Source organism: Sabethes cyaneus, chromosome 3, assembly GCF_943734655.1.
Source record: "Sabethes cyaneus chromosome 3, idSabCyanKW18_F2, whole genome shotgun sequence".
Taxonomy (NCBI): domain Eukaryota; kingdom Metazoa; phylum Arthropoda; class Insecta; order Diptera; family Culicidae; genus Sabethes; species Sabethes cyaneus.
The window spans coordinates 189264357-189288488 of record NC_071355.1 but is presented as its reverse complement, the minus strand read 5'-3'; the positions used below and the strand labels follow the sequence as shown (position 1 = coordinate 189288488).

The following is a 24132-nucleotide window of genomic DNA, read 5'->3' as shown; positions in this document are numbered from 1 at the left end:
AATCCGGTTATAATCTTAGATTATAGCTTGGTTCGACCCATGCACCTTCCAGCATTGGACAAAAGGTAGGAGTCATAACGACTACTTGTTAATCGTAGCTACCAACCCCCCCTCACCTTCCCTCTCTTTCCCCTCCACTCCAAAAAATTTCATTACTTTCCCCTACCGTCCCTCCTTCAATTTTAGAACCATCGTTTCTAAAAAAATACCAATATTAATGCCTGTGCCTGACCGCATTTCAAGGTCAAAGACAAAACACGAGTTTGGTCTATACAGGATAAGCCATCACCTTGTCTCGACGGCACTCGAGAGTGTCTTCGAGATGTGCGCGAAACACATCATTCGATCCAATGATAGCTCTGATCAATTGCGTCGGTTTGCCCGGTAAACCGTGTTTATGCATTATCTGCCATAGTTGGTCTCGATCGACTGTATCATACGCAGTTTTGAAATCAATAAAGATGTAATGTGTGGGAACGTTGTACTCCCGCTGCTTTGAAATCAATAAAGATGTCATGCGTGGGAATGTTATACTCCCGACATTTCTGCAAAATCTGTGGGATGGTAAAATTTGATAATTCCCTTCGAAACCTTGTGCCGCCGGTGACAGCGAGCGTAAAAGGATCTGGAAGACTTCCTTGTAGGCGATGTTATACCACAATAGTTGCGGAAGTCGAACCGATCATTTTTTTGGCAGATAGGACAACTACTCATTCTATGGATCCACCGGTAGTTTTTCCTCCTTCCAAATTTCAGAAATAACCCAGTATAGAGTCGGTGCTTGCAGGTAAGCGGTTCTAACCGGTGGCTTTGTTGGTCTTTAGCAACGAGCCCTCTTTTTTGACTTCTTGGAGATCAGGTGGTGGGACCTTACTATAGGCCCAGATAACACAAGATCGTAATAGAAAGTCATCATTAAGTCATATGCATGTTAGTTTTACATTGGAATTGCATAATGATTAGAGTATGTTAAAGCGAAGTGTACAATAAATTGTTTTGTAATCGTGCGTGTCGTCATATACAACTTATGTCTGTCAATTATATAGCAGTATAGTTGATTGTAACATTTAGTTATATCTTGATTGCATATTGAGGAGTATTAGGTTGCGTGTCCCAAAAACTGTTGTCTAGAATGCAAGATAGGATTACAAATGATAGTCAAAATTTTTGCACGTATATTGCCTCCACTTTGGTACTTATATGCTCTTATGTGGCGTGAAATATAACTTTTTCGTGCGGATATAATTTCGTATCTCTCAGTTGCAACCTAGATATACAAATCATATTGTTTGCTGGGGGCACCCGCAAACCTAGGTTAACTTACGTTCCTCCTCCTTCTACAACTTCGCCATTGAGGTGTTAGCCAAAGAACTAATTTCACCTGTCAATCACCTCGCGCTTGTTTAACATCAGATTTTTTCTCTCCTCCCTGCACAGGTTTCGATGTGTAGCCCTCGTGAGCTTGGTTTGCCATGGTATTAGCTCAGAATAGTTGTCCTAATTTTTCGCACTGGTGGTGATTGGTGAACTGATTCCTTGCTCGTCGGTATTTGGTCAAGTTCTTCCTAGTGGTAATGTTTAGATATTTTTTCCAAGCCAATTTTTTTTCTCTAACGCTTGTTGGTATTCCCCATCAAACGGTGCAGGGATGGTTCGATCACTTTGATTCAATTTTGATTCATTTGACAGCACCGTCTCAGCCGAGCAAAATTTGACAAAGTGATGTATGGGACATTTTAACGAGTAGATGCCAGCAACGATTCTTAAGCCTGACCGTGAACTCTGACCAAACAAAGATCCAAATAGAGCTCGTCATCGTTTTGAAATATTGTTGAATTGCTGCATGGTAGCTTTGTTATACCAATTAAGCACGAAAAAGTAGAATTATACTTACCAAGGAACCACAAGCAAGATTGGGCTTAACGCTCGACTGCGGCGTGGGGAATTGCTTCCCTATAAAGCTGATTTTCTTTCGTCCCAGTGTCCGGTAGAAAACTGCTTGCAGGATACCATTTGTGACGAACAGGTTTTCGAGTCGCGCGGCTAAAAGGTTGACAGTGTATCATTTCCGACTTTTTTCGAAACCGAAATATGTAGCTTGCTGACATATCTTCAGTCGAAATTGGATTACTTGTAGCATTGCTTGTTTTAGGGAATGGCATCTAACTGTTAGGACAAGAAACAACATCAGGTATCAAATTCTTCACTACTTCCGCGCACAGAACCAGAACGCAGAAAAATGCCGGCTCCAATGGCCCTTGAAGAGCTCTAGAGTTTTCACAACGCCTATTCAAGTGCGTCGTTGCGATGAAACCACTACCGAATCAAATTAGATGTCCAAACAGGCAATGAGCTGGAACTGGTTGCTTCCGATGTACATCGAAAAAGATGTTTAGATGATACATGTGATAATGGGTTGAAGGACCTCTTCCTTATGTTCGAGCATAGGACCCGAGTGACTGCAGACCCCTGGCAGAATAGCTCAACTGTGCTGTCGTGTTCACAGGCATATCTCAACCGTCTCTCTGCCCTGTCGGTTAGACACAGGGATGGAAAAACAGTAATTTTGATCAAATCTTGTCTGCGAGTCAACCATAGTGTTACAATTCACATAGCTGCGAGAAAAAGGGTTACTCGTATTATTTGTATTGAGTTTCACGCACTGCAAACAACCGATCGTCTGTATTTGTTATATTTCTCAACGCAATCAAGCAATGAACATGATCTGATATGACGTTTGTCAGAATCTGTACAGATCACGATAAAGTAATTGTCGCTTACATGTAGTGATGTCTATGAATCTAACGATTTTTTCTAGCGATTCTTTTCCATACCTGTAATCAAATGACTAGACAGAGGAATACAGAAATGTATTTAAATATGTCGTCTATGCACACAAATAAACATAACTTTTTGAAGAAAACATTGTTTTATAATCTTATAGAGTTTCATTGGTTTTAGCGAAAACGGGACTTTTGTAAAAAAATAAAATTAAGCATTTTTGTATATTCTCCGGAACACGCTTTTTATTCACCTCACTCTTATCTTCAGAATGGTTTTTGGGTTCTTTAAAATTTACAAGAAGCGTTCTATCAAACTTCAAGCAAGAAACAAAATAGGTCGATACATAAAAAAATTACCCCTATAAATAATAGTACTGAAGGTTGCTGTTGGCCCACAAAAAAGTGTACCAGTCCCATTCGATATTTTGTCAAATTCGATACTAATTTATGGTTTGTACATGTTCTACCGCTGCATGTAATAAATTGGGAAGGCCCCATAGCATGTCTACGCATTATTACACAGGTGCTTCCGCTACATTATTTTCGGATACCATGATCAATCGTCATGAAATTGATTTTTCTAAACCAAAAGATACTTTTAAAAGCTTGAAGGCAGGAATAAAATAGCATCAACAGAAAATGTAGTACAAGTCATCATCATCCGCGATATTATTTTTGTACATGTAAACAAAAATGAATATTTTTAACTGCCTGTTTTTTTTGTCAAATGGGACTGGTATGCTTTTAGTGAGTTGGTCGTGATATTTTTCCATTTTCTGAACACCAACCGTAAGTTCCCCCGTAGATCATTTAGGACCTGTTGCATCACTGCTTCTAAGATCTAGTGTAGGTATTTGGGATTTCGAAAAAGTAGAAAATCGAAGACAGCTTTTTACTGTATCCTATTATTACATGGTTAGTTTAGTTATTTAAAACATTCTAATTTATAATTTAAAATCGTGTAAACTTATTTGCCAAACATAGCTTAACTGGAAACATTGGGTAGGACTCGTGTTTATAACCGATAAGCCACTATCATAACGGATGCTAGATTGTTGGTACAATCCGTTATGTTTCGGCTTATCGATAGGTGAATAGTAAGAGCTAGTAAACATATATTAAAACTTTTGTTGAGTTGGAATTGCCAGCTGTTATATTAAGTGCAAATATTAAACGAAATACACCAACAATTAATGCTTTGAAGGACAATAGTTTGTGTCGGAGTTGCAAAAAGGGTATCGCACGAAATGGTCAATAAAATTCACGGCAATTCAGCTTATCTTTCCAGTGTAGAAAATGTAGAGGTCATGTTTGTAAAACGCGTTAGAAAACTGGCGGCCGGGAAGCTGGCGGTATTCATCACACTACTGCTGCGAAATTTATACACAATTGAAATAGTATTTTAGTCGAAACAGTCATTATCGATCGATGAAGGTGAAATGTTCATTCTCTATCGTTATTTCTTATAATAGTTAAGCCACACTTGATAGACATGAAAAAACACGGACCACCATTTGGGTCATATGGAAAATATATTAGGGGAAAAGATTTAAAATTAACAAAAGAGATGTAAACCTAACAAGCATTAGTTACACTTTAATGACGATGGAACTATTAAATATTACAATTGAAATGTAGAAATTATCGTTAGTGTGATTTAGTAATTCTTTGCAATTTTATATCCGAAAATCATTTCAGTGGTTATGGAGAACAGGTTTCCAAGCCAAGTTAAGATTTTTTTTAAATATACAGAAAAAAAATGTTTGCCGTAGTGAAAAATTCGTTTATTTTTTAAAGTGCAGAAAATAACATTTTTGGCCGGTTCGTTTTAATTTAAACAAACTTCGATAAATGTATGTTCTAGTTTTTGTTTCATAATTTCATAAAATCCTCATCAAGTTTTAAAATAGGATTCAAATAAAATGCTCTCAAATATCATGATTGTGCAAGCGTAACACAGGCCGAGCGGATTGAACCTTAACTAGGACGTATGGACTAGCCCACGGTTGGTAACCACGGTTACGGAATGTATCAAACAATGCTATTCATTAAGGATAACGACGCGTTTAGTGCGTCGCGGAGCGATACGGATGCATTGCAGAACAGACCGTCCGTATCCTAGTTCGATAAAATTTTAGCACACTACCAGCAGCAGTATTCGAAGATGAGTGAGTTAAATTCAATGGAGATTGACATGAGCGAAACCATTCAGGACATTGCAATGAAATTGGTTGCCGAGCAGAAGAAAAATGAAACCAGTCTGACAACTGGTCCCAGCGAGCGGACTATATTTGTGCTGGGAAGCAAAGGAGCGGTAAGCGTTAGTTGTGTTTCATCATTTAAATGCATTTTATGGGAAATATGTTATTTTTTATTTTAGGGTAAATCCACACTTATAAATAAATTTCTAGATCGAGATGACTCTACTCGGCCTACGTTAGCGCTGGAGTATTCATTCGGACGAAAAACTGCTGCCGGTCAGGGAGCACAAAAAAATGTTTGCAACGTATGGGAGCTGGGCAGCTTGGCTAATTCCAGCCAGCTTATAGAAGTTCCCGTGCGATCGAGTGTTTTGAATACATTCTCAGCAGTTATTGTTCTGGATCTGTCTCAACCAGACCGTCTCTGGACGGACCTTGAGTGTGCTCTAAATGGGGTAAAACAAGCTGTCAATAAGCACTGTACATCGAATGACATCACCAAAATGCTAGACTTCATGAAGCAACGTATTGGTGTTGACCACGACGACTTGAACACCTTGGAAATAGTACCTTTTCCGGTATTGATTATTGGTGGAAAGTATGATTTGTTTCAAAATTTGGACACCGAAATTAGAAAGCATGTGTGTCGATGCCTGCGTTCCGTAACTCATGCGATAGGTGCCGCTCTAATATTTTATTCGACAAAAAATGCTTCCCTCTCGAAGATAGTTCGTGACACAATGAATCATCTGGGATTCGGGAGCCCCTCGAATCCAATCAAAACAACGGCCACGGACCATAATGGACCGATCGTGGTTCCGTACGGTGGGGATTCGTGGGAACGAATTGGAGTAACGCCAACCAACTCGGAGCGGATCGGACTGAATTACAGTGCCGAAATTCCCCAGGTCGGCATGGAGCGCGCCGTACTGCCGGATGATCCGGCGAAAGACGCTGGCTTTCAAGAGCGAGAAATCGATGAACTGCGAGCCCAACGGGATGAAGAGCTGATGCGTTTTCTGAAGGATACCGAAATTCGGATGAAGTTTGAAACGGTCCAGTAAGGGATTGGGTGATATTTGTGGTTTACACTATTTCAGACATTTAAAATTAGGCTGGAAAAATATAAAATCGACTCGAAAAGAAGTGTTTAACATAGTCAGAATAACACGATGTACGTCCTCATTTGGGTTTTATAATTTGTTGCCATTACGAAACTTATTCCATTCCTCTTTTAAAGAAACAGTCATCTTCATTGGCAAAAAATAAGAAAGGTTGAAAGTTTTTTTTTGAACGTCCTAGTAAAACACGACAATTAAATGAAAGAAAACTGTTTCATGATTATTAATTTTATTCACAACAGATACATAAGTGTTTTGCCTACGACTTGCTGCAGCAGGCATTATCAGTGACTGTTTTCGAACTTTCGCATGAAATCTGCAAGTCTAAGGCCAAATACGTACCTGTCGTGAGTAATGTTCGATTTTGTTAAAATAATTGTCCAAAGTCTCTGTTTTAAGATTAGGCATTTGGGAACCACGCAGCATCGCACCTCCAGCTTACCTACTCAATAGAGTATTCCGGGTATGGCTGCGTGGAGCCGCTAGGTAGGCTGGCAAAAGCTACGTTGGTCGCTTTCTCGTTTGTCTTCCCCATTTCATACCCTTGTTTAGCAGCGATTTGCATAATGTCCATGAAGTCTTTCGTGTTATGTCTCATGTAGCATTCAAAAACAGTAATTTGTGTAATACAGTCCTGACATGACGATTGGGATGACATTGTATTAGATTACAAGAAAACATCACTATCGGTCACAGGCTTAACCATATACGTTACAGAGTCTGCTTTGACAAGCGAGTGGTCGTGGGTTCGAATCTTAGTAGAATCAAGCCATTCGATGTCAAGTGACTTTAGATTTTATTTATAGTTTATTCTCAGGCCCCTCCATTTACCCTTCCTTCGTGCTGAATTCTATATTTACCTTCTGAAGCCTCTTGACAGTGCAAATGTCCCTCCTATAGTTAAGTGTACTGATCAGAGGTACGAATAAGTCCTCGCCAGGTACGGCTATAATATGGGATCGTGCTGGCAGCGAGGAATAAGTGGGTAAAGTAGATCAAGCTTTGAAGAACGGGTAAACCCCGATACACGCAAGCACGCACAAAATTAAATAAGCATATCGCTCACTCAATAGCGATTATAGCAAAAAGAAATGCAGTGCAGGTCATACAGCAAACACCCGGGCGATATTACAATAGATCAACTATACTGGTCGCAGTAATGAGTCCAGACATGGGAAAAACCATATACACCATAGTGTCGATTTTTTTTTCCATGTCCTGTCGATTTTTTTTTTCATGTGCGGACTCATCACTGCGACCAGTGTTTGCTGTATGACCTGCACTGCATTTCTTTTTGCTATAATCGCTATTAAATGAGCGATATGCTTATTAAATTTTATGCGTGCTTGTGTGTATTGGGGTTTACCTTTCCTTCAAAGCTTGATCTACTTTACCCACTTATTCCTCGCTGCCAGCACGATCCCATATTATAGCCGTACCTGGCGAGGACTTATTCGTACCTCTGATCAGTACACTTAACTATAGGAGGGACATTTGCACTGTCAAGAGGCGTCAGGGGGTAAACATAGAATTCAGCATGAAGGAAGGGTAAATGGAGGGGCCTGAGAATAAACCCATGCTAAAGTGACTTGACATCGAATAGCTTGATTCTACTAAGATTCGAACCCGCGACGACTCGCTTGTCAAAGCAGACTCGATAACCTTGCGGCTACGGAGCCCCCCTGTAGTCCTGTCGATGCAGAACATCACTGCACTGGTCGTATAGGTGTGGCCTTTGGAACTTTTTTGAGTAAACTTAACTTGAAATTTGTATGGCAATGCGGCTCAATGGAGGCGCATGGTACATTGTGAATATCCTACACCCTCAAGTAACAGAACAAAAACAAAATGATATTTGCTTTTCCAAAATTCCATCTAGATGTCCATCTGTCCATCTAGAAGTGTTATTAAACTTTTCTCCTCGTTACGCTACACTTTCCATGTTATGTTATACCGCACTTTCCGCTAAACGGGACTCCGTAATTGGAAAGTGCGACTGCACAAAACTGTGATCAAATTGCGACATACTGCAATCACTATCGTAAGAAAGAGAAAGAGCAACAACGGCAATTGGCATTAGGGTAAATAATCAAAGATTTGGCTGGCAGGAATATTAATTTAAATAATCTCTAACTAAAAGCATGAGTTGTATTTGTAATAAATCGGAGTTTATCGCCGCAATTAAAACTAGGAAGCTCACGTTTTACAACATCTTTCTATCCCGATGTTTGAGCACATCATTGTAGTAGTAGTGTAGCTCACAATTAAAACGTCTCAAAAAGCAAAAATTCGTACAAGACTCTTTTTCCCCAATCACGACGAATCTCCTTCCATTTGCTACCTACTTATGCTACGGATACCATGTCGAGGCGTTTCCAAACGGATGCAATCTACTCCGACCAGAGAGCTTTTGATAAGTTAAATCATGAAATTTCGATTGCCAAACTCGACAGGATGGGACTTGGTGGTACCCTACTGGTCTGGCTGGCTGAAGTCCTACTTGGCTGATCGATATCTAGAAGTTAAAATCGGAGAATCAATATCCTGCGAGTTTATTGTTACCGCCATCCGGGGTCAGATTGTGCCACGGGGGTGAGATTGGGCCAAAAACCAAAAATGTTTATTTGTGAAAATTTATTATATCTATAGAAACTGGTGACCTAAATTCAAACTGATGATGAACATAACATTTTTATTCATAACTTAGAGTGGAACACAGATAATATTAGCAAACTATTTAGCCCAAACAGGGCTTCAAAGTTCCCGATCAAAAATACTCGGAAATAACGCTTGTAAAAATATCCGTCATAAACCAACCCAAACAAGAAATCGCATCCACTTGCTATTTTGAAGGTATATAAACTAATCATTTACAATGTATTGAAAGGTTATTATGCGTTGGATAAGTTGTGATTACGAAAATAATATTTTTCGAAACTTTGTACTTTTCGAGCTTCATGGGGGTGAGATTGTGCCAAGCCTATTTATGGATTTCACATACACAACAAAAATACGTCAGTATACACCAGTACACTCATATTCCTTACTATTGAGCACAATATTTTGACAGATTAGATTGCATCATCCATTTTGGAGCAAACAGCATCATAGGTCTGCTGAATAAACTAATTTTTACTTTTTCTCTAGAAATTTCAGATACTTTGAATAAACACTCTAATATAAGTCGAATATATTATACCGTGTATAAACTGCAAGTTTTGAGGAGGGGGAGGGGCGTGGGATGTTCTGCGGCTGCGGGTTCTCGAACGAAGTAATGGTTACTGTTGTTAAATGATCAAATGCCCCCTTGGGATACACCCCTTCATATATCTCCCACTTGTTAACCCTAGAAACGATACTGGCTATATAAAGGCTGTCCATTGAGTACGAACTCATTTATAGTTATTTAAGATCTCCCCGGGTTATTTTCGTTCATACATTTTGTATGATGCGTTGTTTTTGACCGATCCCCTGCCCCTGATAGTCCACTTAGTTCATGGACAGCCCCATATGAACTACTTTATATTGATATTTATGTGTACTGTTTATAAACATGCTAATGTTCACTGTTTAGGTTTTTAGCTCAACTTTATATTTTTGGCACAATGTCACCCTCTAGAAGGGGTGAGATTGTGCCAAAGTTCATGCACTTCCAGTAAAATCAGGTTTCATTGTAACTAAACCATCTCTACGGTAGTTGTTAATTGAACAATTTAGTATAATTTGACAGGTTTGAAATCAACTTAGTTCCTAAATTGCGTGTATACTGAGCTAAAGAACAAAAACATATGCTTTTTTGGCACAATCTCGCCTCGGATGACGGTACATCCAGTATTACACAATGTGAATATTCGTGCTATACTTCAACGATTTAAACTCTCCGCTACGAGGACTCAGGCTTTCTTTACTGTTGATCTTAAGATCTGTCTCGCGGTCAACAAAGTAGGAGACGCCGTGTTCCTGCAACAGCAACTAGGTTTTTTAGAGCTTTTCTAGATGGTGTAACGAAAATAGAATGGAGCTCAACATTAGCAAGTGTTCAGTTGTGTCGTTCTCCAGGAAAAAACGACCAATCCTTTTCAACTATCATCTAGGGCAGCGGTTCTCAACCTTATTAGGTTCGCGAACCCCCTGGCGGAGTTCCCTATACTATTCTGCAGCAAACTAAATTTTTGGCGAATCCCGGGGGTTCACGAACCCCCATTTGGGAAACGCTGATCTAGGGTCCAGGCGGTAAACTGATTAAAAGAGAGTCCTGCTTCATGGACTTCGGAGTTCTCCTTGACTCACAGCTCACCTACAAGCAGCACATCAGCTACATCATTGCTTAAGCATCCCGCGGTCTTGGCCTAATCATGTGAACTGCGAAAAGCTTCACTGATATACATTGCTCGAAGAATTTGTAATGCTTATCCATTTGACGCTGTAATATTACTCGGAGGTCTGGAATTCCAATTATCTCAACGGCGTTGATCGGTTAGAGAAAATACAACGCAGATTCATTCGATTCGCCCTCCGTCGCCTGCCATTGAACTCCAGCTCCCGCTCCAGCTACCAAGATACGAAGCGCGCCTGATGCTAATTGGACTGGACACCCTAGCAACTAGGAGAAATCTGTGCCGAGCAATCATTGTAGCTGATATCCTGATGGCGAGGGCCGATTGCCCATGGCTTCTCAACCATATTAGTCTACGAGCTCAATCATGATCTCTTCGTAGCAATGTTCCTCCAAGTACCGTTGCGAAGGACAAAATATACAGCAAACGGGGCCATCGTCGGGCTACAATGAATTTTTAGCCAAGTGTCAGCTTGGTTCGACTTTCACCTAACTCACAGGACTATTCGTGGGAACACCGAAAACCGTTAATAGCAATGGGACTACCTGACAATGGGGAAAATAATTAATACAACACAAAACGAAGTTTGGCACATGAAAATTATCATAAACTTTGTTTCTTACTGTTTTATACAACATGATACGTAACAAAGAAAAGATAAAAAGAAAGCTTTATTCGGTTATCTAGCAGTAAACGTATTGTAAACATGGTTGAAAGTTTGCCCACAGAGAAGTTTGCTCAATTATGCCCAGGATCTAGTTAATTAGAGAGAAAATTTCATCATGTATCGTAAACGAATAACTTGTAACGCAATTAAAAAATTATTAGTAGGAGACAAGTTTGATAACACTTCCAGGTGGACAAAATAGTGATTTTAGAAACGCTTATTGCTTAATAAAATCATCCTTTTTCAATCAATATTTTTTTCTTTTTATTCTGTTACTTGAAGGTGTAGGATATTCACAATGTACCATGCGCCTCCATTGAGTCACATTGCCATACAAATTTCAAGTTAAGTTTACTCAAAAAAGTTCCAAAGGCTACACCTATACGAGCAGTGCAGTGATGTTCTGGATAGACAGGACTACACTATGGTGTATATGGTTAAGCTCTAAGCCTGTGACCGATAGTGATGTTTCCTTGTTAGCTTAGACGGATTGCACATATCCATGGCTGCACTTAGCGATTGACTAGATTGACGATTGGGATGATACGCTATTAGTTATCAATACCATTTTCCATAATTTTGATGTTTACTTGGAGAAACACTTCGACGAGCTATGATAAAGTGAATAGTGTTGAACAGAACGCAGGATCGCATGATTGACTGGAAGGCGATCAACAAGGGGATATGTCTCACAAAAGCCCTATTATGATACCGCATATTTGGCATAACTACACAACATATCGAACGTGGTACAGGTATACTTCGATAGGACGTACCCTCGTTAGTACGTACCCTCGATAGTGCGCACTCTCCATAATACGTACATTTTGCCTCGATAGTACGTACATTTTTCAGCAACATTTTATTTGTTTCATGCCAAGCTTCACAAAGTGCAAAATCATTGATTTAAAAAAATTAAAATTAACTGCTATATTAAATCAATACCACCAAAATATATATTTAATCAATAGTGTATGCAAATTTGCTTATTTCATGCAATATTAAGCGTAATACAACAATGATTTAAAACCTAAAATTGTGATTCGATACTCTACGTACATTTCGGTAATACGTATGCTAAACGAAGCAAAGGTGTACTACCATCGAGGTATACCTGTATATCATATAAGTTGAAATATAGATGCAATTGAACAAACAATGGTTAATAAACCCACAGTGACCCTTAGTCTCTTATCCAGTAACTCCTACCTCTTCCTCCTCATGGTACCAGCCGGAATATCAACAACCTTAGCGGAGATAGGGTAACCAACCCCGGTGGAATCTAATGTGGTATACGGACAGGGAAGGAGATAATTTTGCGAACGCTGAGTGCCGCAATGAGGAATAGCCTTGACGGCTCTTGGTGGCTTGACAATTCCTCAATCAGCGCATGGTTGTACTCCAGGTTGCGTGCAGCTCACGACAGCGTCTGATCCGGATTCCTCACGATAGTAAATAAATGCTTCGTACCTGGAACTGCAGATCGCTGAATTTTGCAGGGTGTTGCTGGAATAGTGAAACCCCGAATGATCAGCATCTTGGCACGGCAGAAAATCTGTTGGAAAAGCGACAATATGTGGAGTATCCGTGGTGACAAGATCCATTTTTAGCAGTGCGGTGTAGCGATCAACGAGCTGGAAACGAGTTTTGTAGTACCGTGGACCCCCGTTCGTTTGACCGTTTTTAATCTGAACACTTTTTATTTTGAACCTCGTTAGTTTGCACGACGTGCAAATTAGAAATGGTTCAAATGTCATTCTCTTCATGGTCATGGCATCATTTACTTATGCACACAATGCACATAAACACGATTTGTTTGTACTGACCTAGCGTGTTTAATCTGTTTCACATTTCGTTTTCGGATAATGAAATATTCGTTGCTTGCAACTGCCAACTAAATCAAACCATCAAAACAATAACAAAGAGCAGGGCGGCTAGTTCATACGAGCAGCATATTTAGGGAACCCAGTTGTTCAAATTAAAAAGTAACCCCGTTAGTTTGCATGAGGACTCGTTCAAACGAACGGGGGTCCACTGCAATGGGCAAAATGCAATATCGCGTGGGCTGGAAGGCGATTAACGTGAGGATAAATGGCCGTTTCTTCAACTACACCATCATACACGTGCACTGTCCACACGAAACTAGACCCGACGACGAGAGGGAAGCATTCTATGCCCAACTGGATAATGTACGAGAGCTGTTCACCACGGGACATCAAGATCGTCATTGGGGATACAAACGGATGCCCATGTCAGTACAGTAATGCACAAGAACGGGTTTCAGACAAACCCTGGAGCGAAGAAAAGTTACCAGCTCTTAGCCTTTTCAGATGACCTTAATATCTTTACCAGAAACGTAACCGCCCAGTTCGAATCTCGGTTGGGCGGGGCTGCTAGAGCCAATTGGATCGTAGCACTATCCCCGTAATTGTACTGTACACTAATAACCGATTGCAAAGTCTGTCGATAAAGGAAGGCAATGTCTCAAGGGCGGTTATACCAAAGGCTTTTTGAAACATTGGGATGACGGAGACAATGTACTCCATACAGTAAACGAAGGCCAGGAGGATTGAGCTACAAATCAATGCGTCAAAGACCAAACATATGGTAGGAAGAGACGCCAGAAAAAACTACGTTCACCTCTCACGGGTTGTGACTATTGTCGGTGATGAACTTTAGGTGGTTGATGAGTTCTTTTACTTGGGATTTATGGTCACTGCCTCCCAAAATATGTATAAGGAAATACAATAGCACATTCTAGTTGGAAGCTGGGCCTTCTTTGCCGTCCGCAAGACATTTTGATCAAGGTGTCACAAGGATCATACACGGAGTCTGTTTTGCGGTTTTAAGACTGTAATGTTATATACGGAAAACGTATGCGTACTTATGTAAAACTATTTTGGGCGATATATATGCAGCACAAATATCTGGAAGATGGCATATTTTCGATTTGTATCAAAACTAGACAATCTATTACCAAACGTACGTAGATCCAGTTGTGCACTGTCTTACTGTTCATTAGTTCGTTAGTTCATTAAATGTTGTAAATATTTTTCTGAATCCGGATATAATCGGCACCCATTCTAACATGCTTCAAACTGCGAATTCCTTAGATTAGTGAAGGACAACGAACTGCGAACTAGTTAACCTTATTTCTTGGTTTTGTTAACTTTTCTTCAATAATTATGCGATAGAATACAGATTATTAGCATAAATCCCAACGCTGAAATGCATCCCAGTCTATATCTATTTTATCTATTTTTTTTCTAGAAGCTGTCCCAGAAACGTGATACCGATGGAAAAGTACGGACGCGAAAAAGTTAAGGTGCTTAACCGGCCGGGTGCAACTTGCAACAAAGTAAGACACGCATACTTTAGGTACACCAAATTTGATTATACAATAATGCAACGAGTTTTCTTAATGTCTCTTATCTACCGAGTATGTCTTCCCTTGGACAAACCGAGAGTTTGTCCACCTGACTTCAACAAACCGAATTACCGCTAATGCCATTGTCTGGCGATGAGTTGTACTTCCAGAGCGCTTAAGAATCTGACAGACGGGTAAACAATATTCGCTGAAATGCATTTACGTTATCACAGTTCGGAGACTGTAGATCAACAATCGGAATTAAATTCGGTGGAACATGGATAGGTCAAGACATCCAGCCTAGTTTAACGATAGTTTCAGTAGTTCGTAAGCTGGCAACGTATTGTCACTTTTTCACAATTAGCCTTCGCTCTGTGGTTTTGTTCAATTAGTTTTCAGTTTCTTTTCTGAAACTATATCAACATTCATTGTTCTATCATTTAAATCCTGATTCACCCTAGCTTATCGTACAGTAGAAGTTTGCACAGCTGGCAAATTCAAGTAAGGTTCGCTGGTGAGTATCGTAGTATTCAGTAGCTTTGATAATTACATTTATTTTACTGAACTCTTTTGATGCATTTTAACCTGAAGTTTACGTTTAGTTCTATTCATCATCAGATAGATATAGATATCACTAAAAATTAATGTAATGGATTATTGCATCACCATTTAATGGACTGTATAGCCAAATTATACTAGATTAAATGACTGCTGTTATGTTTTATTACAGGCAAATTTTGATCTATGCAATATAGGTTTTTGTTGTGCAAAAATCAAATTGCGTTTATGAGAAAACAAAAGTAACCAAATTCGCACCGCCCAACGGTACCGCCTTGCACTCGAATACGATCGCAGCCAAAATAAAAAGTATCTCGGGCAAATGCACAGTTTCTTTCTCTTATTGTTAAAACAAATCCAATCTTGTTCAACCTTCAAACTTTAGACAAACTTTTTGCCAAGGAGCGGCGGTGCCAATGCGCTCTCTGTCTCTCTTTCGCCGCCGCCACCGCCGCGAATCGGTGCAGTCTGTGCGTTCGCGTAGGATGCAACTGCTGCTACTTTTGCCAAAGCCCCGCCAGCTCTGGGTGCCGCTGAAAATGAACAAGTTAGTCTTTTGGTTGAACTCAGTATCACTGGTCGATATCGTTCGTGTAGTCAAGTCGAAGGCTACAGTTGAAAGTTTGTGACCACACTGGTGTCTACTTTCGCGAGCGAGGCATTGGCAGGAGGCAAGCCAGTGAAAGGAAAGGATACGCCGAATTTCGCAGTCGATTAACGCAATAGTGGGTGAAAAGATAGATACCATAGCTTGCGGCTACATTGCACGAAAGTCACACTTTAGTGAGCGGAATTTAGCACCACCCCAAAAATCTTCTTCCACCCGGCTGAAAAACGGAACGATACCGCCTCCATGACTACCCCCACCGGTGTCGATTCGATGTGTCTATATTTTAGGTATTAGTGTTTTACGGTTGGCAATGACCGAATAGAGAACAATTTTGATGTGGTTGTTTTTATTTGCAGTTCTGAGAATCAGTTCTTCATAATGAAGACACACTGGTTCACCTTTTTGTTTGAATTTTGCTATCAAGCTTTTTGGAGTCCCGATGATGTGAATCAGTTGAACTAAATTTTCAGTGATTGAACGGCTTTTTACTGCCCTGCATTTATTTGTTCTAAACTAAAGGGTCTTGTGATAACCTGTTTATGACTTGGAAGCATTACTGATAAAATGTAAAAAGTAGAAATTTGACGAAAACTCGCTAAAAATATTAATAAAATTGAGAGTATGTTAAAATAAACTGTAAAAAAGTAAAATGAAATATGAATAGGGAATATTCATAGAAAATAGAAACAGAATAAAGATAAAACTAAACCAAATTTTGACAAACTGCCAATCAGCTGCAAATAAGCATTGTCAGCACTATACGAGCATTAAGGTTACCGTATATTTGCCAAAGTAGTTTTAAAATAGCATTTAAGGTGACTTAAGAGCTTATTGGCTTGCATTGGAATTGCTTATTGGTTACCTGGGGAAGATCGAGTTCCGAGTTCGAAATGTAGCGTCAAGGCTTTGCTTTACTTTTCAACCGTATACAGTTGTATCGTCTGTGCATGGGAAGTTGAGAAACCATGCACTGACAATAATCAAACTGATGTCTGTGCTGGCGATTGTATAACATTTCGCCGAATACCATTTCGCGGAAAACCAATTCGCGGATGACCATAACGCGGAATATACTGTTTCGCGGAAAACCATTTCGCGGAAAACATTTTCGCGGAAAATACCATTTCGCGGAAAACATTTTTGCGGAAAGTACTATTTCGCGGAAAAAATTTTCGCCGAAAGTACTATTTGGCGGAGAACCACCACTCGTTCAGTTTGAAAGCCGAAAAGCGGCTTCGCCGCTTTGTATTCAACGAAAGTTAAATCGAAGCGAGGACTAGGGAAAACTAACTAGAGGTCAGTAGACCTAGGAAAACGAATAGACCTAGATAGATGTGATCTCTGCGGGAGGGCTGCCCCCCCGCAGTGGCCGGCGCTTCCGACGGCGGGTCACCGGCGAACACTCGCCGTTGCCTGCGGCCGGCTCGCCCTGAATCATCTAGGAAACGTTTGCTACTAACATGGTTTTCTGCGAAACAATATTTTCCGCCAAATGATTTTCCGCGAAATGTTTCTTTCCGCCAAACGGTTTTCCGCGGAATAGTCCTTTCCGCGAAAGGGTTTTCGGCGTTTTGGTACTTTCCGCGAAATAGTACTTTCCGCGAAAATGTTTTCCGCGAAATGGTATTCCGCGAAACGGTACTCCGCGATATGGTCTTCGGCGAAATGTTATACAACCGTGCTGGCAAAACACCACATTTTCTAAACAAGTGTACCGAAAATAATAAAACTAAGACAACGCAGTATTTGGCAATTTTTCAATTGTGCTCATTTGAAAGTCAATCGTTTAGTCTGTATTATTGAATTTGATAAGTAGATAATTTGTCGTTTGAATGGTGCGAAAATATTGATCAATAAATGGCTGAGCTAACCTGTCTGTTTTTCGCTCGCATTTGAAGATTTTTTGATATAATACTCGGAGAAGGTATTCTTGTAAGACGTAGTTTTACGTCAAAATGGGAGACGAAATAAATCGGCATTTTAAGACCTTAATATACGTAACTTATCTTGCATTCTTTTTAATTTGTAATTCGTTGCATATGGTTTGTTATTTAAATTTTGCTAAATAATGTCAAAACAGTAGGTATGGTCATAAATCCAGAATACTTGAAATAAACTCATGAAAAATAATATGACAAACACGTAAAATGCAAAAGTTGTAATATTGAATAAACAGGAAAGCTAAATTAAAGCTCAGGTTGAGAAATACTAAAAAATCAATTTACTTTTGGATTGAATTGATGAGTTAGGAACGTACGAGAGAGCATTGAGTGAAAGAGAGAGATGAGAGAGATGAGAAAGAGAAGAGAGAGGCGAGAAAGAGAAAAGAGAAACAGAAAAAAGAGAGATAAATGGGAGAGAGTGATAGAAAAAGTGAGAGTGAGAGAGAAAGAGGTAGTGGGTGAAAGAGAGAGTGTGTGTCTGAGAGAGTGATAGAGATAGAGTGAGTGTGAGAGAGATGTAATGAGTGAGACAGAGTGAGTGAGTGAGTGAGTGAGTGAGTGAGTGAGGGAGATAGAGTGAATGAGAAGGAAAGAAAGAGAGAGAATGGGAGAAAGAGTGGGAGCAAGAGAGAGAATAAGAGAAAGAGTGAAAGAAACAGAAAGTGTGTGTGAGAGCGAGTGTGTGAAAGTATGTGTGTGTGTGAGAGAGAGAGAAAGTGAGAGATTGCTAGTAAGGAAGAGAGAGTGAGATATTGATAGTGAGAGATAAAGAGAAAATTAGAGCGAGAGAGAGTGTGTATGTGAGAGAGAGTGTGTATGTGAGAGAGAGTGTGTATGTGAGAGAGAGCTTATCTCACATCTCTGCGTAACTCAAAAAGGGACGCTAGAATAACACGTAATGTGATTTTTGGTTTAGTCAGTCGTGTAAGTTTGTTCGGGAAGGTATCCTATACATGGTATGCATAACTTTTTCCGTACAAAACCATAGTGGATCTTGCCTGATTATATCGTATGCTGCTTTGAAGTTCATCCCTGTCACAAATATTATTCATTGATTTTCCTTGAAGCCGTTCGAACTAGGTTTGCGGGTTCAATTTCACGTCAATATTTGACAGCAGCTGTTAGTATCATATGCATGAACACTTGAAAAAAATTATTGCGTTTGGGATTAAAACGTTCGTTTTCCATGTAATCGGCTACGGAGGAAAAATTCTGACGTTTGATACTCTTATTTTATACGATAAACGAAATAAGAGATGCCACGCGCTGCATTCGCTACATTAGTAGCTACGCTTAACAAGTAGTCGTTGTCGTAGGGTTTTTTTTGTTAGAGGGGACTTAGACTACTTTGTCCATTGAATTGATCTTTTGCAGTGTCGTAGGGGTTAACTGTCAAATTGACGTAGATGGATGCCGGCTGCAGTTTGTACCCCTCTACCGTAGTCTCCCAACTTTCACCAGGTGTACGATGGGTATCTCTCCAAATAGTGCTTGCGACTTGTAGTTCATATGCCTACACCATTCTCCGCTATCCGTTTATACTCCATCAAAAAGAGTCCGCAATCTTTTTCGTTGAAATACGGCAAGTGCACGTATGTCTTCCGTAAGCAAAGTCACTATGTCAAGTCCGTAGAGGACTACCGGCCTGATTAGGTTTTGTGCGGCGGCGACGTATGCTCCTTGATGCTAGACTTGAATGTGTCGCTAAATCTACTTACTCGTATTATTGTCGGTGGTGACCAGAGATCCCAAATATACGAACTCATCAACCACTTCCAGTTCACCGCCGTCAATAGTCACTGTCCGTGGGTGGCAAACGTTGTTTTCTCTGGAGCCTGTTCCTACCATAAATTTGGTTTTCGAAGCATTGATTTGTAACTCAATCCTCCTAGCCTCCGTTTTTAGTCTGGCGTAGATTGCCTCCCCCGTCCCAAGGTTTCTGGTAATGATGTCGACTCCTGCTGACGATCGTTCCTCTCGTTTCGATGCCCACTCGCTAGATCACACCTTTCTAGCGACGTTGAATAACATACATGACAGTCTATCCACTTCCCGCAACCCTCTGCGCGATTCGAAAGGACTCGAGAGTGTCCCCTGAAACAACCACGTGAAACATCATTCGCTCCAGAGTAGCTTTGATCAGCCGCGTCAGTTTATCCGGAAAACCGTACTTGTGCATTATTTGTCAAGCTGTTCGCGCTCGACTGTTTCGTATGCTGCCCTGAAATCCAGGAAAATATGATGCATGTGGACGTGCCTGTACTCCCGACAGACGGATGCGTTGCCACCGAATTCTGTTTAGCTCTTAAGACAATTTTGGTGGCGTTGCCTTGCAGAAACTCTTGAAGTTAGAGGAGATTTCGTACAGCCACGCTGCTTGTACGGAAGTGCCAATTTAGTATGTTCACACTCAACCTTCAAATCTAGAGACCGCCCGTGATCCGCAACCTGTGGTTCACCCGATTCTTTAGTTTGGCTGCGAACATTGAAAAACTACTACAGCCCGGACTCGATTATCCGGGTGCTCATTTTTATTTTCAGCCCGGATAATCGAATCACCCGGATAATCGAATAATCATTTTTGGTACAAAATTTTTTTTGGTGTGTCAAGTTTTTTAACTTTTAGGTATCAGAAATGTTTTATTTAATATTGATCTATCTTCCCAAAAGTCAGAAAAATCCTTTCTTACGATTTTTTCCACTGATGATTTTTTTTGTACAATATTATTTTTTGTATGTTATGTTTTTCAATATTTAGGTATTATAAATGTTTTTTTATTATTGATCAATCTCCCCTAAAGTCATAAAATTCCTTTTTTGCAATTTTTTTTACTGATGATTACGATGATGATAATGATGATGGTAATGATGATTTTTAAGTAAAAAAATTGATTTCATCATCGCAGGATTTATTTTTGTTTTTTTCGCCTATAAAAGGGATATAAGAAAGAAATTTTGTGAAGGGACGTTAATCAATGCTTGTCTAGTTGGAATCACCATGTAGCATGAAAATTATAACATTTGGGTTTAAAATCTATACCTATAAAGAAGGATTTCTGTCTGTCTGTCTGTCTGTCTGTCTGTCCGTATGTTCCTTATAGAATCGAAAACTACTGAACCAATCGGCATGAAAATATGCATGTAGAGGTTTTTTGGGACCAGGAAAGGTTTTAGTGATGGTTAGAAACCCCTCCCCCCACTAAGAGGGGGGGCTCCCATACAAATGAGACACAAATTTCTGCATAACTCGACAACTAATCAAGCAAATAGAACAAAATTTGGCAAGTGGGTGTTTTCGGTGACAAGAATTTATTCTATGGTAAATTGAGACCCCTCCCCTCTTTATAAGGGGAATTATAACTCCTCTCCTCTTTAAAAGGGGGGCTTCCATACAAATTTCCTCATAACTCGAGAACTAATCAAGCAAATGGAACCAAATTTGGCATGTGAAAGTTTTCGAGGGCAAGAATATTTTCTATAGTAAATTAGGACCCCTCCCCACTTTAAGAGGGGGGGCTCCTGTACCAAAGAAACACAATTTTCCTCATAACTCGAGAAGTAATTAAGCAAATGGAACCAAATTTGGCATGTGGGTGTTTTTGGAGACAAAATTTTTTTCTATGATGAATTGGGACCCCTCCCCGTTTTAGGAGGGGGGGATCCTATACACATGAAATACAAATTTCCTCATAACTGAAGAACTAATCAAGCAAATGGAACAAAGTTTGGCATGTGGAAGTTTTCAAGGGCAAGAATATTTTCTATGGTAAATAAGGACCCCTCCCCACTTTAAGAGGGGGGGCTCCTATACAAACGAAATACAAATTTCCTCATAACTCGAGAACTAATCAAGCAAATGAAACAAAATTTGGCACGTGGGTGTTTTTGGAGACAAAATTTTTTTGCTATGATGAATTGGGACTCCTCCCCACTTTAGGAAGGGGGGCTCCTATACAAATGAAATGCAAATTTCCTCATAACTCGAGAATTAATCAAGCAAATGGAACCAAATTTGGCATGTGAAAGTTTTCTAGGGCATGAATATTTTCTATGGTGAATTAGAACCCCTCCTCACTTTAAGAGGGGGGGGGGGCTCCTATACAAACGAAATACAAATTTCCTCATAACTCGAGAGCTAATCAAGCAAATGGAACCAAATTTGACACGTGGGTGTTTTTGGAGACAAAAATTTTTTCTATGATGAATTGGGACCCCTCCCCGTTTTAGGAGGGGGGATCCTATACACATGAAATACAAATTTCCTCATAACTGAAGAACTAATCAAGCAAATGGAACAAAGTTTGGCATGTGGAAGTTTTCAAGGGCAAGAATATTTTCTATGGTAAATAAGGACCCCTCCCCACTTTAAGAGGGGGGGCTCCTATACAAACGAAATACAAATTTCCTCATAACTCGAGAACTAATCAAGCAAATGGAACCAAATTTGACACGTGGGTGTTTTTGGAGACAAAAATTTTTTCTATGATGAATTGGGACCCCTCCCCGTTTTAGGAGGGGGGGATCCTATACACATGAAATACAAATTTCCTCATAACTGAAGAACTAATCAAGCAAATGGAACAAAGTTTGGCATGTGGAAGTTTTCAAGGGCAAGAATATTTTCTATGGTGAATTAGGACCCCTCCCTACTTTAAGAGTTTATTGAAACATGCATAGAATTAAACAGAACAATAAAAGTACAATCTAAAATTATCAACAAAATCTTCTGTAGCGATGCAATATTTGTGTGTTCCGATACCTTCTCTATAGAAGGATTCGTCATTAGCCTAAAAGTAGGTTTTAAAGGGTGTCCTACATCAAATTGCACCACGGAAGAAACGCTGTAGAAAATTACTTAATTGACTGATCCTTTTAAAACTTTCAGACAACAAAATATAACCCATTAGTAAGCTTTTGGCATTTTTTTCATTCAACCTCAATACCATAACCGTATGCTCGCCCCTTCGCTTAACTCCACTCAAAAACATACAATCTAACTGCAGCTTCATCTGTACGGAAATCCACTTTTTCTTCATGTCTTCCTCAGACTTGACCTCCTTGGCATGCTTCCGTAGTGCCTGCTTCATAATAGCCTAGTATTTCTCGATGGGCCTTAGTTCGGGTGCGTTGGAGGCGTTCATGTCCTTGGGCACGAAAGTGATTCTGTTGGCTTCGTACCACTCCAATACATCCCTTAAATATTGGCACGAAGATAGATCCGGCCAGAAGACCGTAGGGCCCTCGTGTTGCTTTGACAGGGAAGGCAGATGCTTTTGTAAACATTTCTTGAACACAACCCAGGTAACCAATAAGCATTTCCAATTTAATTCAAATGCAAGCCAATAAGCATTTAAGTTGCCTTAAATGCTATTTTGGCAAAATATGCGGCTACTTTACTGCTAACCCACTTATAGTGCTGACAATGCTTATTTGCAGCTAGTTACCGACAAGAAGAATTTAAATAGAATTGTGGATGTCAATTTTCAACAGTTATGCAGTCAAAAGGCTAATAAACAGCAACCTGCAGTATAAAACGCCGGGGATGCTAATAAACGACTGATTTACTGCTTATACCAATGCTTATTGGTTACCTGGGAAGTCTCATCATTCATGGTGAGAGAATTGAGGATTTTCTAGGTGTTTGCGCAAAATAATTTCGCGACGTTGCTTTTCGGGTGACGCCTTTTTTTCGAAAAACTTAACGCGGTAAAAATAGAGTGTAAACAATACACTTTAAACTACTTCTGCTCAAAATTTCAAGAGAAAATACCCAATGGGTAATTCCCTTTTATTGCAGCATATTTTTGAGAGCTGCGAAAAAAACTGGTTAGTACTACATTTAATGAATACGGAGGTGAGCAATTCAAATCGTAAATCGTTCAATTACACCATCGTTGTCGAACTGTCAGTGTGTCGTGACAAAAACTACAGTTTTTTCATGATAAACTGGTCATAGAGGTCTTGTCTATTCAAAAGCGTCATCCAACAAATCCGATAAAGCAATATAGAATACTGTGTCAAGGCGTTCATCAGCGTTATTTTGACAGTTTTCCCATGAATTGACTGTCAAATTGGTGCTGACGGATGCGCTGACGCAGCATTCTATTTAGCTCTTTACAGTCATGCAACACTTCAAAGCACCGCACTTCGAAAGATTCCCAATGCACATCTGGCAAGAGTCGGACATAAGACAATGACGTTGGTCGTCTGTGTAGCAGCCACGTAGCCAGAAGGGGGGGCCGGGGGCCCAATTTTGATTTTAACTGTTTTATATGCATATTTTTTCTTTCAGAACTACAATACATTAAATGTATTATAATGTATTATAGTTATTAGCAATAAGATATGCATATAATGTATTAGGAGCCAAGATAGGACTCCTGGCGCCCAGCTCTGGCTACGTGGCTGCTGTGTAGTGAAATCTGCTCTCTTCAAGGACCCCACCGGCACCTGGGGTAGAGGGGCCCAAGCCCAACGCATTAGATCAGTGGTGCCCAGGCATTGGCGTGGTGCGGGCCCAATCAGATCGCCCCTTGAGTCCGCGG

The 24132-nt window shown here is 40.0% G+C and overlaps 1 protein-coding gene across 1 annotated transcript; it reads left to right on the top strand.

Moving 5' to 3' along the window:
- The first annotated feature begins 4947 nt into the window (after window positions 1–4947).
- On the top strand, window positions 4948–6048 carry LOC128743894 (cytoplasmic dynein 2 light intermediate chain 1). Its single transcript, XM_053840579.1, has 2 exons — window positions 4948–5097; window positions 5164–6048. Exons 1-2 carry the CDS (start codon window positions 4948–4950, stop codon window positions 6046–6048), a joined length of 1035 nt encoding a protein of 344 aa, XP_053696554.1.
- The last annotated feature ends 18084 nt before the right edge of the window (window positions 6049–24132 follow it).

Coding starts and splice junctions, on each gene's coding strand:
- LOC128743894 (XM_053840579.1), top strand. CDS start 4,948: ATGAGTGAGTTAAATTCAATGGAGATTGACATGAGCGAAACCATTCAG. Junction 5,098..5,163: donor TGCTGGGAAGCAAAGGAGCG/GTAAGCGTTAGT, acceptor TTTTTATTTTAG/GGTAAATCCACACTTATAAA.